Source organism: Oncorhynchus keta, chromosome 20, assembly GCF_023373465.1.
Source record: "Oncorhynchus keta strain PuntledgeMale-10-30-2019 chromosome 20, Oket_V2, whole genome shotgun sequence".
Classification (NCBI taxonomy): domain Eukaryota; kingdom Metazoa; phylum Chordata; class Actinopteri; order Salmoniformes; family Salmonidae; genus Oncorhynchus; species Oncorhynchus keta.
In genome coordinates, this window is record NC_068440.1 from 33,721,253 (window position 1) to 33,737,683 (window position 16,431).

The following is a 16,431-nucleotide window of genomic DNA, read 5'->3' on the forward strand; positions in this document are numbered from 1 at the left end:
GCTATTTACCAATAGATTATGTACAGCTGCAGCGATCGGTTAGCTGCTCAGATAGCTGATGTTTGAAGTTGGTGAGGGAGATAAAAGTCTCCAACTTCAGCAATTTTTGCAATTCGTTCCAGTCACAAGCAGCAGAGTACTGGAACGAAAGACGGCCGAATGAGGTGTTGGCTTTAGGGATGATCAGTGAGATACACCTGCTGGAGCGTGTGCTACGGATGGGTGTTGCCATCGTGACCAAGGGCACAACGGTAGATTTTCTTCTCAAGGGCACAACGGTAGATTTTTCCCCTGTCACCTCCGGGTGTGGAACCAGAGACCTTTTGATTACTGGCCCAATGCGCTAACTGCTAGGCTACCTGCCGCCCTGTGAGAATGCTGGTCATTGACTACAGCTCAGCATTCAACACCATAGAACCCTCCAAGCTCTTCACTAATCTAAGGACCCTTGGACGGAGTACCTTCTTCCATATGTTTGGGGAGTCTCCCACATGCCTTTTGGTGAACACCTTCCGGTTTATCTTCGGTCTCTTTGTTGCCTCTTTAATTAATACCCTCCTTGCTTGGTCCATGAGTTTTGGTGGGCAGCCCTCTCTTGGCAGGTTTGTTGGGGTGTCATTTTCTTTCCATTTTTTTATAATGGATTTAATGGTGCTCCGTAGGATGTTCAAAGTTTTGGATCTTTTTTTATAACCCAACCCTGATCTGTACTTCTCCACAACTTTGTCCCTGACCTGTTTGGAAAGCTCCTTGCTCTTCATGGTGCTGCTTGCTTGGTGGTGCCCTTTGCTTAGTGGTGTTGCAGGTGTTGCAGACCTTTCAGAACAGGTGTATGTATATATACTGAGATCATGTGACATGTACATTTCACACAGGTGGACTTTATTTGAATACTTTTGCAAGGCACTGTAAATAGTTAGTCTGGGTAGATATTTGATTAACTATCTGCATTTTCCCTTTTTGCACTATTTTTTTTTTTTTTTACTCATCACATGTTACTGTTTGTTATCTGTCACTTTCTAGTTAGATGTACATACAGCTTTTTCTTCAATCTCCTATCCCCGTGCACATCGACTCTGTACTGGTACCTTGTACATAGCCAAGTTATTGTTACTCATTGTGTATTTATTATTACTTTTACTATTACATGTTTTACTTTTCCATTATTTCTTTATTTTCTTTAACTCTGCATTGTTGGGAAGGGCCTGTAAGTAAGCATTTCACTGTTAGTCCACACTTGTTGTTTACAAAGAATGCGACAAATAAATACAAATGAATATAACATTTGATTTGATAACTGTATATAGAGTTCCAGCTCTGTGACTAGAAGACTGGTGTCTACTGTAGCTCTGTGACTAGAAGACTGGTGTCTACTGTAACTCTGTGACTAGAATACTGGTGTCTACTGTAGCTCTGTGACTAGAAGACTGGTGTCTACTGTAGCTCTGTGACTAAAAGACTGGTGTCTACTATTAGCTCTGTGACTAGAAGACTGGTGTCTACTGTAGCTCTGCTCTGTAGCTCTGTGACTAGAAGACTGGTGTCTACTGTAACTCTGTAACTAGAATACTGGTGTCTACTGTAACTCTGTGACTAGAAGACTGGTGTGTACTGTAGCTCTGTGACTAGAATACTGGTGTCTACTGTAGCTCTGTGACTAGAATACTGGTGTCTACTGTAGCTCTGTGACTAGAAGACTGGTGTCTACTGTAGCTCTGTGACTAGAAGACTGGTGTCTACTGTAGCTCTGTGACTAGAAGACTGGTGTCTACTGTAGCTCTGTGACTAGAATACTGGTGTCTACTGTAGCTCTGTGACTAGAAGACTGGTGTCTACTATAGCTCTGTGACTAGAATACTGGTGTCTACTGTAGCTCTGTGACTAGAAGACTGGTGTCTACTGTAGCTCTGTGACTAGAATACTGGTGTCTACTGTAGCTCTGTGACTAGAATACTGGTGTCTACTGTAGCTCTGTGACTAGAAGACTGGTGTCTACTATAGCTCTGTGACTAGAATACTGGTGTCTACTGTAGCTCTGTGACTAGAAGACTGGTGTCTACTGTAGCTCTGTGACTAGAAGACTGGTGTCTACTATAGCTCTGTGACTAGAATACTGGTGTCTACTGTAGCTCTGTGACTAGAAGACTGGTGTCTACTATAGCTCTGTGACTAGAATACTGGTGTCTACTGTAGCTCTGTGACTAGAATACTGGTGTCTACTGTAGCTCTGTGACTAGAAGACTGGTGTCTACTGTAGCTCTGTGACTAAAAGACTGTAGCTCTGTGACTAGAAGACTGGTGTCTACTGTAGCTCTGTGACTAGAAGACTGGTGTCTACTGTAGCTCTGTGACTAGAAGACTGGTGTCTACTGTAGCTCTGTGACTAGAAGACTGGTGTCTACTGTAGCTCTGTGACTAGAAGACTGGTGTCTACTGTAGCTCTGTGACTAGAAGACTGGTGTCTACTGTAGCTCTGTGACTAAAAGACTGGTGTCTACTGTAGCTCTGTGACTAGAAGACTGGTGTCTACTGTAGCTCTGTGACTAGAAGACTGGTGTCTACTGTAGCTCTGTGACTAGAAGACTGGTGTCTACTGTAGCTCTGTGACTAGAATACTGGTGTCTACTGTAGCTCTGTGACTAGAATACTGGTGTCTACTACTGACTAGCTCTGTGACTAGAAGACTGGTGTCTACTGTAGCTCTGTGACTAGAAGACTGGTGTCTACTGTAGCTCTGTGACTAGAAGACTGTAGCTCTGTGTCTACTGTAGCTCTGTGACTAGAAGACTGGTGTCTACTGTAGCTCTGTGACTAGAAGACTGGTGTCTACTGTAACTCTGTGACTAGAAGACTGGTGTCTACTGTAGCTCTGTGACTAGAAGACTGGTGTCTACTGTAGCTCTGTGACTAGAAGACTGGTGTCTACTGTAGCTCTGTGACTAGAAGACTGGTGTCTACTGTAGCTCTGTGACTAGAATACTGGTGTCTACTGTAGCTCTGTGACTAGAAGACTGGTGTCTACTGTAGCTCTGTGACTAAAAGACTGGTGTCTACTGTAGCTCTGTGACTAGAAGACTGGTGTCTACTGTAGCTCTGTGACTAAAATACTGGTGTCTACTGTAGCTCTGTGACTAGAAGACTGGTGTCTACTGTAGCTCTGTGACTAGAATACTGGTGTCTACTGTAGCTCTGTGACTAGAAGACTGGTGTCTACTGTAGCTCTGTGACTAGAAGACTGGTGTCTACTGTAGCTCTGTGACTAGAATACTGGTGTCTACTGTAGCTCTGTGACTAGAAGACTGGTGTCTACTGTAGCTCTGTGACTAGAATACTGGTGTCTACTGTAGCTCTGTGACTAGAAGACTGGTGTCTACTATAGCTCTGTGACTAGAATACTGGTGTCTACTGACTACTGGTGTCTACTAGCTCTGTGACTAGAAGACTGGTGTCTACTGTAGCTCTGTGACTAGAAGACTGGTGTCTACTGTAGCTCTGTGACTAGAAGACTGGTGTCTACTGTAGCTCTGTGACTAGAATACTGGTGTCTACTGTAGCTCTGTGACTAGAAGACTGGTGTCTACTATAGCTCTGTGACTAGAATACTGGTGTCTACTGTAGCTCTGTGACTAGAAGACTGGTGTCTACTATAGCTCTGTGACTAGAATACTGGTGTCTACTGTAGCTCTGTGACTAGAATACTGGTGTCTACTGTAGCTCTGTGACTAGAAGACTGGTGTCTACTATAGCTCTGTGACTAGAATACTGGTGTCTACTGTAGCTCTGTGACTAGAAGACTGGTGTCTACTGTAGCTCTGTGACTAGAAACTGGTGACTAGCTCTGTGACTAGTCTACTATAGCTCTGTGACTAGAATACTGGTGTCTCTACTGTAGCTCTGTAGTGACTAGAAGACTGTGTGCTCTACTAGAATAGCTCTGCTCTGTGACTAGAATACTGGTGTCTACTGTAGCTCTGTGACTAGAATACTGGTGTCTACTGTAGCTCTGTGACTAGAAGACTGGTGTCTACTGTAGCTCTGTGACTAAAGACTGGTGTCTACTGTAGCTCTGTGACTAGAAGACTGGTGTCTACTGTAGCTCTGTGACTAGAAGACTGGTGTCTACTGTAGCTCTGTGACTAGAAGACTGGTGCTCTGTCTACTGGTGTCTACTGTAGCTCTGTGACTACTGGTGTCTACTGTAGCTCTGTGACTAGAAGACTGGTGTCTACTGTAGCTCTGTGACTAAAAGACTGGTGTCTACTGTAGCTCTGTGACTAGAAGACTGGTGTCTACTGTAGCTCTGTGACTAGAAGACTGGTGTCTACTGTAGCTCTGTGACTAGAATACTGGTGTCTACTGTAGCTCTGTGATTAGAAGACTGGTGTGGACTGTAGCTCTGTGACTAAAATACTGGTGTCTACTGTAGCTCTGTGACTAGAAGACTGGTGTCTACTGTAGCTCTGTGACTAGAAGACTGGTGTCTACTGTAGCTCTGTGACTAGAATACTGGTGTCTACTGTAGCTCTGTGACTAGAAGACTGGTGTCTACTGTAGCTCTGTGACTAGAATACTGGTGTCTACTGTAGCTCTGTGACTAGAATACTGGTGTCTACTGTAGCTCTGTGACTAGAAGACTGGTGTCTACTGTAGCTCTGTGACTAGAAGACTGGTGTCTACTGTAGCTCTGTGACTAGAAGACTGGTGTCTACTGTAACTGGTGTCTACTGTAGCTCTGTGACTAGAAACTGGTGTCTACTGCTCTGTGTAGAAGACTGGTGTCTACTGTAGCTCTGTGACTAGAACTGGTGTCTACTGTACTGGTGTGTACTGTAGCTCTGTGACTAGAATACTGGTGTCTACTGTAGCTCTGTGACTAGAATACTGGTGTCTACTGTAGCTCTGTGACTAGAAGACTGGTGTCTACTGTAGCTCTGTGACTAGAAGACTGGTGTCTACTGTAGCTCTGTGACTAGAATACTGGTGTCTACTGTAGCTCTGTGATTAGAAGACTGGTGTGGACTGTAGCTCTGTGACTAAAATACTGGTGTCTACTGTAGCTCTGTGACTAGAAGACTGGTGTCTACTGTAACTCTGTGGCTAGAAGACTGGTGTGTACTGTAGCTCTGTGACTAAAATACTGGTGTCTACTGTAGCTCTGTGACTAGAAGACTGGTGTCTACTGTAGCTCTGTGACTAGAAGACTGGTGTCTACTGTAGCTCTGTGACTAGAAGACTGGTGTCTACTGTAGCTCTGTGACTAGAATACTGGTGTCTACTGTAACTCTGTGACTAGAAGACTGGTGTCTACTGTAACTCTGTGACTAGAAGACTGGTGTCTACTGTAGCTCTGTGACTAGAATACTGGTGTCTACTGTAGCTCTGTGATTAGAAGACTGGTGTCTACTGTAGCTCTGTGACTAGAAGACTGGTGTCTACTATAGCTCTGTGACTAGAAGACTGGTGTCTACTGTAGCTCTGTGACTAGAAGACTGGTGTCTACTGTAGCTCTGTGACTAGAAGACTGGTGTCTACTGTAGCTCTGTGACTAGAAGACTGGTGTCTACTGTAGCTCTGTGACTAGAAGACTGGTGTCTACTATAGCTCTGTGACTAGAAGACTGGTGTCTACTGTAGCTCTGTGACTAGAAGACTGGTGTCTACTGTAGCTCTGTGACTAGAATACTGGTGTCTACTGTAGCTCTGTGACTAGAAGACTGGTGTCTACTATAGCTCTGTGACTAGAATACTGGTGTCTACTGTAGCTCTGTGACTAGAAGACTGGTGTCTACTGTAGCTCTGTGACTAGAAGACTGGTGTCTACTGTAGCTCTGTGACTAGAAGACTGGTGTCTACTGTAGCTCTGTGACTAGAATACTGGTGTCTACTGTAGCTCTGTGACTAGAAGACTGGTGTCTACTATAGCTCTGTGACTAGAATACTGGTGTCTACTGTAGCTCTGTGACTAGAAGACTGGTGTCTACTATAGCTCTGTGACTAGAATACTGGTGTCTACTGTAGCTCTGTGACTAGAATACTGGTGTCTACTGTAGCTCTGTGACTAGAAGACTGGTGTCTACTATAGCTCTGTGACTAGAATACTGGTGTCTACTGTAGCTCTGTGACTAGAAGACTGGTGTCTACTGTAGCTCTGTGACTAGAAGACTGGTGTCTACTATAGCTCTGTGACTAGAATACTGGTGTCTACTGTAGCTCTGTGACTAGAAGACTGGTCTACTGTCTACTATAGCTCTGTGACTAGAATACTGGTGTCTACTGTAGCTCTGTGACTAGAATACTGGTGTCTACTGTAGCTCTGTGACTAGAAGACTGGTGTCTACTGTAGCTCTGTGACTAAAATACTGGTGTCTACTGTAGCTCTGTGACTAGAAGACTGGTGTCTACTGTAGCTCTGTGACTAAAATACTGGTGTCTACTGTAGCTCTGTGACTAGAAGACTGGTGTCTACTGTAGCTCTGTGACTAGAATACTGGTGTCTACTGTAGCTCTGTGACTAGAAGACTGGTGTCTACTGTAGCTCTGTGACTAAAAGACTGGTGTCTACTGTAGCTCTGTGACTAGAATACTGGTGTGTACTGTAGCTCTGTGACTAAAATACTGGTGTCTACTGTAGCTCTGTGACTAGAAGACTGCTGTCTACTGTAGCTCTGTGACTAGAAGACTGGTGTGTACTGTAGCTCTGTGACTAGAAGACTGGTGTGTACTGTAGCTCTGTGACTAGAAGACTGGTGTCTACTGTAGCTCTGTGACTAGAAGACTGGTGTGTACTGTAGCTCTGTGACTAGAAGACTGGTGTCTACTGTAGCTCTGTGACTAGAAGACTGGTGTCTACTGTAACTCTGCTAGAAGACTACTGTAGACTGTGACTGTAGCTCTAAAATACTGGTGTCTACTGTAGCTCTGTGACTAGAAGACTGGTGTCTACTGTAGCTCTGTGACTAGAAGACTGGTGTCTACTGTAGCTCTGTGACTAGAAGACTGGTGTCTACTGTAGCTCTGTGACTAGAAGACTGGTGTCTACTGTAGCTCTGTGACTAGAAGACTGGTGTCTACTGTAGCTCTGTGACTAGAAGACTGGTGTCTACTGTAACTCTGTGACTAGAAGACTGGTGTCTACTGTAGCTCTGTGACTAGAATACTGGTGTCTACTGTAGCTCTGTGACTAGAAGACTGGTGTCTACTGTAGCTCTGTGACTAGAAGACTGGTGTCTACTATAGCTCTGTGACTAGAAGACTGGTGTCTACTGTAGCTCTGTGACTAGAAGACTGGTGTCTACTGTAGCTCTGTGACTAGAAGACTGGTGTCTACTGTAGCTCTGTGACTAGAATACTGGTGTCTACTGTAGCTCTGTGACTAGAAGACTGGTGTCTACTATAGCTCTGTGACTAGAATACTGGTGTCTACTGTAGCTCTGTGACTAGAAGACTGGTGTCTACTGTAGCTCTGTGACTAGAATACTGGTGTCTACTGTAGCTCTGTGACTAGAAGACTGGTGTCTACTGTAGCTCTGTGACTAGAATACTGGTGTCTACTGTAGCTCTGTGACTAGAAGACTGGTGTCTACTGTAGCTCTGTGACTAGAAGACTGGTGTCTACTGTAGCTCTGTGACTAGAAGACTGGTGTCTACTGTAGCTCTGTGACTAGAATACTGGTGTCTACTGTAGCTCTGTGACTAGAAGACTGGTGTCTACTGTAGCTCTGTGACTAGAATACTGGTGTAGAAGACTGGTGTCTACTGTAGCTCTGTGACTAGAAGACTGGTGTCTACTATAGCTCTGTGACTAGAATACTGGTGTCTACTGTAGCTCTGTGACTAGAATACTGGTGTCTACTGTAGCTCTGTGACTAGAAGACTGGTGTCTACTATAGCTCTGTGACTAGAATACTGGTGTCTACTGTAGCTCTGTGACTAGAAGACTGGTGTCTACTGTAGCTCTGTGACTAGAAGACTGGTGTCTACTATAGCTCGGTGACTAGAATACTGGTGTCTACTGTAGCTCTGTGACTAGAAGACTGGTGTCTACTATAGCTCTGTGACTAGAATACTGGTGTCTACTGTAGCTCTGTGACTAGAATACTGGTGTCTACTGTAGCTCTGTGACTAGAAGACTGGTGTCTACTGTAGCTCTGTGACTAAAATACTGGTGTCTACTGTAGCTCTGTGACTAGAAGACTGGTGTCTACTGTAGCTCTGTGACTAAAATACTGGTGTCTACTGTAGCTCTGTGACTAGAAGACTGGTGTCTACTGTAGCTCTGTGACTAGAATACTGGTGTCTACTGTAGCTCTGTGACTAGAAGACTGGTGTCTACTGTAGCTCTGTGACTAAAAGACTGGTGTCTACTGTAGCTCTGTGACTAGAATACTGGTGTGTACTGTAGCTCTGTGACTAAAATACTGGTGTCTACTGTAGCTCTGTGACTAGAAGACTGCTGTCTACTGTAGCTCTGTGACTAGAAGACTGGTGTGTACTGTAGCTCTGTGACTAGAAGACTGGTGTGTACTGTAGCTCTGTGACTAGAAGACTGGTGTCTACTGTAGCTCTGTGACTAGAAGACTGGTGTGTACTGTAGCTCTGTGACTAGAAGACTGGTGTCTACTGTAGCTCTGTGACTAGAAGACTGGTGTGTACTGTAGCTCTGTGACTAGAAGACTGGTGTCTACTGTAGCTCTGTGACTAGAAGTGCTAAGAGTACAAAACCCCTTCTGTGTTACATGCTTCTGTGTTTTGTCTAAACAGTGACATATTCCTCCTCTCTAGATATGAGCTGCGTATTCGCTACCTCCCAAAGGGATTCCTGCACCGCTTCAGTGAAGACAAACCCACACTCAACTACTTCTACCAGCAGGTGAGACAGACAAACAAAAAAAGAATGTAATCAAGTGTGATTAATCACAAATTCAGAAATTACATTCATTTGAGCAGTAATTTAAGATTTTTTTTATACAAAAAGCTTTACAAGAATATTGATGTCAGGTGAATTAGTAAAGCACACTTTCTTTAACCTCAATGTCAACTTTGACATCACATTGTTGTTTTTTGCTGTATAGATGATATATTTGGGATGTTTTCAGTGCATTGTGAATGCTTTCGTACAATGCGATTAATCGCTATCAAAAAAACAAGTGCACTAAAATGACAAAAAGCAAACGAGTTAGCTGATGAACTCTGGCAGCCCTAAAACCCACACACCCCAAAATATTATCCATGGGAGTTGATTAACAGAGAGACAGCCTGGTTTCTAACAGGCCATTGACCACGCTATTTCAAAGCATACTTGGCTAGGCCTATTTATTCAACAACACTGTAACCGCAGGCATATAGCACTTCCAACAGTGTGTGTGTGTGTATGTGTTTGTGCAGCCATGTGTGCAAATTGTGTGTGTGTGGTTTTAAAATTCAAAAGGCACTTGCACATCTGAGCTATCTTTGTTTTAGGTGCATGGTAACAGTTGAATAACATGAGAGTAAAAAGAGGAAACCCGCACACTGCTTTGTTAGAGTCACTGCTTTGCTAGAATCACTGCTTTGCTAGTATCACTGCTTTGCTAGAATCACTGCTTTGCTAGTATCACTGCTTTGCTAGTATCACTGCTTTGCTAGTATCACTGCTTTGCTAGTATCACTGATTTGCTGGTATTACTGCTTTGCTAGTACCACTGCTTTGCTGGTATTACTGCTTTGCTAGAATCACTGCTTTGTTAGAATCACTGCTTTGCTGGTATTACTGCTTTGCTGGTATTACTGCTTTGCTAGTACCACTGCTTTGTTAGCATCACTGCTCTGTTAGCATCACTGCTCTGTTAGTATCACTGCTTTGTTAGTATCACTGCTCTGTTAGTATCACTGCTTTGTTAGTATCACTGCTCTGTTAGTATCACTGCTCTGTTAGTATCACTGCTCTGTTAGCATCACTGCTCTGTTAGTATCACTGCTCTGTTAGTATCACTGCTCTGTTAGTATCACTGCTCTGTTAGTATCACTGCTCTGTTAGCATCACTGCTCTGTTAGTATCACTGCTCTGTTAGCATCACTGCTCTGTTAGCATCACTGCTCTGTTAGTATCACTGCTTTGTTAGTATCACTGCTCTGTTAGTATCACTGCTCTGTTAGCATCACTGCTCTGTTAGCATCACTGCTCTGTTTGCATCACTGCTCTGTTTGCATCACTGCTCTGTTAGTATCACTGCTCTGTTAGTATCACTGCTTTGTTAGTATCACTGCTTTGTTAGCATCACTGCTCTGTTAGCATCACTGCTCTGTTAGTATCACTGCTTTGTTAGCATCACTGCTCTGTTAGCATCACTGCTCTGTTAGTATCACTGCTCTGTTAGCATCACTGCTCTGTTAGCATCACTGCTCTGTTAGTATCACTGCTCTGTTAGCATCACTGCTCTGTTAGCATCACTGCTCTGTTAATATCACTGCTCTGTTAGTATCACTGCTCTGTTAGTATCACTGCTCTGTTAGCATCACTGCTCTGTTAGCATCACTGCTCTGTTAGCATCACTGCTCTGTTAGTATCACTGCTCTGTTAGCATCACTGCTCTGTTAGTATCACTGCTCTGTTAGTGTCACTGCTTTGTTAGTATTACTGCTTTGTTAGTATTACTGCTCTGTTAGCATCACTGCTCTGTTAGCATCACTGCTTTGCTGGTATAACTGCTTTGCTAGTATCACTGCTTTGCAGGTATCACTGCTTTGCTGGTATCACTGCTTTGTTGGTATCACTGCTTTGCTGGTATCACTGCTTTGCTGGTATCACTGCTTTGTTGGTATCACTGCTTTACTGGTATCACTGCTTTGTTGGTATCACTGCTTTACTGGTATCACTGCTTTGTTGGTATCACTGCTTTGTTGGTATCACTGCTTTGCTGGTATCACTGCTTTGTTGGTATCACTGCTTTGCTGGTATCACTGCTTTGTTGGTATCACTGCTTTGTTGGTATCACTGCTTTGCTGGTATCACTGCTTTGTTGGTATCACTGCTTTGTTGGTATCACTGCTTTGCTGGTATCACTGCTTTGCTAGTATCACTGCTTTGCTAGTATCACTGCTTTGCTGGTATCACTGCTTTACTGGTACCACTGCTTTGTTGGTATCACTGCTTTGCTGGTATCACTGCTTTGCTAGTATCACTGCTTTGCTGGTATCACTGCTTTACTGGTACCACTGCTTTGTTAGTATCACTGCTTTGCTAGCTGAATTCAGTCTGGTGTGGAAGAACACCTTCAGGAAGCAGGATCTGTTTCCATGATCTACAGTGGCAGAATCAATGTCTGTATTGGTGTTAGAATACAAAGAGCCGGCGCTCAACATGACAAATGGGACATTCAGAGAGGACATAATAGCCTCTCGCTATCATTCAGAAGCAAACACTCATCTGTCTCAGGAAATGTCTTGCTCTGTGTCAGTCTGCTAGTGTTGTGTTGCTATCACTGCAGGTGCACCCACCCAGCCTTTATCAATCAATATCACCGTTAGGTTCTTATGGGCTGTTATTACGGGTGATAAGATTTAATGTTTCTGCCACTGTTTGTCTCTCTCACTCTGTCTGTGTCTTTCTGTCTCTCTCTGGAGGGAGGGAGTGATCGATGGAGTGTTTATTGAAGAGCTGTATAGCAGTAAGGTTCCCCTCAATGCCTTTGTCCCCTGTGTTCTACCCCTCATTCAAATCAAATCAAATCAAATTTTTATTTGTCACATACACATGGTTAGCAGATGTTAATGCGAGTGTAGCGAAATGCTTGTGCTTCTAGTTCTGACAATGCAGTAATAACCAACAAGTAATCTAACTAACAATTCCAAAACTACTGTCTTATACACAGTGTAAGGGGATAAAGAATATGTACATAAGGATATATGAATGAGTGATGGTACAGAGCAGCATAGGCAAGATACAGTAGATGGTATCGAGTACAGTATATACATATGAGATGAGTATGTAAACAAAGTGGCATAGTTAAAGTGGCTAGTGATACATGTATTACATAAGGATGCAGTCGATGATATAGAGTACAGTATATACGTATGCATATGAGATGAATAATGTAGGGTAAGTAACATTATATAAGGTAGCATTGTTTAAAGTGGCTAGTGATATATTTACATCATTTCCCATCAATTCCCATTATTAAAGTGGCTGGAGTTGAGTCAATGTCAGTGTGTTGGCAGCAGCCACTCAATGTTAGTGGTGGCTGTTTAACAGTCTGATGGCCTTGAGATAGAAGCTGTTTTTCAGTCTCTCGGTCCCAGCTTTGATGCACCTGTACTGACCTCGCCTTCTGGATGATAGCGGGGTGAACAGGCAGTGGCTCGGGTGGTTGATGTCCTAGAAGTCAGTGTGTTCTATTCTTCATTCTAGAAGTCAGTGTGTTCTACCCCTCTGTCTAGAAGTCAGTGTGTTCTACCCCTCTGTCTAGAAGTCAGTGTGTTCTATCCTTCATTCTAGAAGTCAGTGTGTTCTATCCTTCATTCTAGAAGTCAGTGTGTTCTACCCCTCATTCTAGAAGTCAGTGTGTTCTACCCCTCATTCTAGAAGCCTGTGTGTTCTATCCTTCATTCTAGAAGCCAGTGTGTTCTACCCCTCATTCTAGAAGTCAGTGTGTTCTACCCCTCATTCTAGAAGCCTGTGTGTTCTACCCCTCATTCTAGAAGTCAGTGTGTTCTACCCCTCATTCTAGAAGTCAGTGTGTTCTACCCCTCTGTCTAGAAGTCAGTGTGTTCTATCCTTCATTCTAGAAGTCAGTGTGTTCTATCCTTCATTCTAGAAGTCAGTGTGTTCTACCCCTCTGTCTAGAAGTCAGTGTGTTCTACCCCTCATTCTAGAAGTCAGTGTGTTCTACCCCTCATTTTAGAAGTCAGTGTGTTCTACCCCTCATTCTAGAAGTCAATGTGTTCTACCCCTCAGTCTAGAAGTCAGTGTGTTCTATCCTTCATTCTAGAAGAGTGTGTTCTACCCCATTCTAGAAGTCAGTGTGTTCTACCCCTCAGTCTAGAAGTCAGTGTGTTCTACCCTCAGCCTAGAAGTCAGTGTGTTCTAGCCCTCAGTCTAGAAGTCAGTGTGTTCTACCCCTCATTCTAGAAGTCAGTGTGTTCTACCCTTCATTCTAGAAGACAGTGTGTTCTGACCCTCATTCTAGAAGTCAGTGTGTTCTATCCTTCATTCTAGAAGTCAGTGTGTTCTACCCCTCATTCTAGAATTCAGTGTGTTCTCGCCCTCATTCTAGAAGTCAGTGTGTTCTACCCTTCATTCTAGAAGAGTGTGTTCTACCCCATTCTAGAAGTCAGTGTGTTCTACCCCTCATTCTAGAAGTCAGTGTGTTCTACCCCTCATTCTAGAAGTCAGTGTGTTCTACCCCTCATTCTAGAAGTCAATGTGTTCTACCCCTCATTCTAGAAGACAGTGTGTTCTGACCCTCATTCTAGAAGTCAGTGTGTTCTATCCTTCATTCTAGAAGTCAGTGTGTTCTACCCCTCATTCTAGAATTCAGTGTGTTCTACCCCTCTATCTAGAAGTCAGTGTGTTCTACCCCTCATTTTAGAAGTCAGTAAGTTCTACCCTTCATTCTAGAAATCATTGTGTTCTACCCCTCAGCCTAGAAGTCAGTGTGTTCTAGCCCTCAGTCTAGAAGTCAGTGTGTTCTACCCCTCATTCTAGAAGTCAGTGTGTTCTACCCTTCATTCTAGAAGACAGTGTGTTCTGACCCTCATTCTAGAAGTCAGTGTGTTCTATCCTTCATTCTAGAAGTCAGTGTGTTCTACCCCTCATTCTAGAATTCAGTGTGTTCTCGCCCTCATTCTAGAAGTCAGTGTGTTCTACCCTTCATTCTAGAAGAGTGTGTTCTACCCCATTCTAGAAGTCAGTGTGTTCTACCCCTCATTCTAGAAGTCAGTGTGTTCTACCCCTCATTCTAGAAGTCAGTGTGTTCTACCCCTCATTCTAGAAGTCAATGTGTTCTACCCCTCATTCTAGAAGTCAGTATGTTCTCGCCCTCATTCTAGAAGTCAGTGTGTTCTACCCCTCATTCTAGAAGTCAGTGTGTTCTACCCCTCATTCTAGAAGTCAGTGTGTTCTCGCCCTCATTCTAGAAGTCAGTGTGTTCTCGCCCTCATTCTAGAAGTCAGTGTGTTCTCGCCCTCATTCTAGAAGTCAGTGTGTTCTACCCCTCATTCTAGAAGTCAGTGTGTTCTCGCCCTCATTCTAGAAGTCAGTGTGTTCTCGCCCTCATTCTAGAAGTCAGTGTGTTCTACCCCTCATTCTAGAAGTCAGTGTGTTCTCGCCCTCATTCTAGAAGTCAGTGTGTTCTCATTCTAGAAGTCAGTGTGTTCTATCCTTCATTCTAGAAGTCCATGTGTTCTATCCTTCATTCTAGAAGTCAGTGTGTTCTACCCCTCTGTCTAGAAGTCAGTGTGTTCTATCCTTCATTCTAGAAGTCAGTGTGTTCTATCCTTCATTCTAGAAGTCAGTGTGTTCTACCCCTCTGTCTAGAAGTCAGTGTGTTCTACCCCTCATTCTAGAAGTCAGTGTGTTCTACCCCTCATTTTAGAAGTCAGTGTGTTCTACCCCTCATTCTAGAAGTCAATGTGTTCTACCCCTCAGTCTAGAAGTCAGTGTGTTCTATCCTTCATTCTAGAAGAGTGTGTTCTACCCCATTCTAGAAGTCAGTGTGTTCTACCCCTCAGTCTAGAAGTCAGTGTGTTCTACCCTCAGCCTAGAAGTCAGTGTGTTCTAGCCCTCAGTCTAGAAGTCAGTGTGTTCTACCCCTCATTCTAGAAGTCAGTGTGTTCTACCCTTCATTCTAGAAGACAGTGTGTTCTGACCCTCATTCTAGAAGTCAGTGTGTTCTATCCTTCATTCTAGAAGTCAGTGTGTTCTACCCCTCATTCTAGAATTCAGTGTGTTCTCGCCCTCATTCTAGAAGTCAGTGTGTTCTACCCTTCATTCTAGAAGAGTGTGTTCTACCCCATTCTAGAAGTCAGTGTGTTCTACCCCTCATTCTAGAAGTCAGTGTGTTCTACCCCTCATTCTAGAAGTCAGTGTGTTCTACCCCTCATTCTAGAAGTCAATGTGTTCTACCCCTCATTCTAGAAGACAGTGTGTTCTGACCCTCATTCTAGAAGTCAGTGTGTTCTATCCTTCATTCTAGAAGTCAGTGTGTTCTACCCCTCATTCTAGAATTCAGTGTGTTCTACCCCTCTATCTAGAAGTCAGTGTGTTCTACCCCTCATTTTAGAAGTCAGTAAGTTCTACCCTTCATTCTAGAAATCATTGTGTTCTACCCCTCAGCCTAGAAGTCAGTGTGTTCTAGCCCTCAGTCTAGAAGTCAGTGTGTTCTACCCCTCATTCTAGAAGTCAGTGTGTTCTACCCTTCATTCTAGAAGACAGTGTGTTCTGACCCTCATTCTAGAAGTCAGTGTGTTCTATCCTTCATTCTAGAAGTCAGTGTGTTCTACCCCTCATTCTAGAATTCAGTGTGTTCTCGCCCTCATTCTAGAAGTCAGTGTGTTCTACCCTTCATTCTAGAAGAGTGTGTTCTACCCCATTCTAGAAGTCAGTGTGTTCTACCCCTCATTCTAGAAGTCAGTGTGTTCTACCCCTCATTCTAGAAGTCAGTGTGTTCTACCCTCATTCTAGAAGTCAATGTGTTCTACCCCTCATTCTAGAAGTCAGTATGTTCTCGCCCTCATTCTAGAAGTCAGTGTGTTCTACCCCTCATTCTAGAAGTCAGTGTGTTCTACCCCTCATTCTAGAAGTCAGTGTGTTCTCGCCCTCATTCTAGAAGTCAGTGTGTTCTCGCCCTCATTCTAGAAGTCAGTGTGTTCTCGCCCTCATTCTAGAAGTCAGTGTGTTCTACCCCTCATTCTAGAAGTCAGTGTGTTCTCGCCCTCATTCTAGAAGTCAGTGTGTTCTCGCCCTCATTCTAGAAGTCAGTGTGTTCTACCCCTCATTCTAGAAGTCAGTGTGTTCTCGCCCTCATTCTAGAAGTCAGTGTGTTCTCATTCTAGAAGTCAGTGTGTTCTATCCTTCATTCTAGAAGTCCATGTGTTCTATCCTTCATTCTAGAAGACAGTGTGTTCTACCCCTCCCTCTAGAAGACAGTGTTCATGTGTGACATCTGCTTGCTCTGCTCTGTGTAAAGCCCCCATACTCCCTCCATACAGAAACATCAGGGCCCAGATTCACAAAACCTTCTTAAGACATTTCTTCTCAACTTCAATTGTTTACTTAACTATAGAATGTTAAGCAAAGTTGCTATTCCTCTAAAAGGTTATTGGAAATGTTATTGCGTTATTTCTTATGTTTCTCCTTAAGCAAAAGTTTAAAGTATTAGATTCCTGAAAATAAAGTTATTGGATTTGTTCTTGGAAATTATGTTAATTCCAAGATAGCTAAACCCTTGTCTTAAAC

General features: G+C 43.5%; 1 protein-coding gene across 12 annotated transcripts in view; it reads left to right on the top strand.

Annotated features, from left to right (window-relative positions):
• LOC118399008 (focal adhesion kinase 1-like) overlaps positions 1 to 16,431 on the top strand; it is a 269,083-nt gene that overhangs the window by 163,345 nt on the left and 89,307 nt on the right. For all 12 annotated transcript variants that reach the window (XM_052472725.1, XM_052472724.1, XM_052472723.1 and 9 more), the window contains one exon: positions 8,781 to 8,868. In XM_052472725.1, the coding sequence (XP_052328685.1) occupies positions 8,781 to 8,868 (88 nt within the window). The remainder of the gene's footprint in view (positions 1 to 8,780; positions 8,869 to 16,431) is intronic.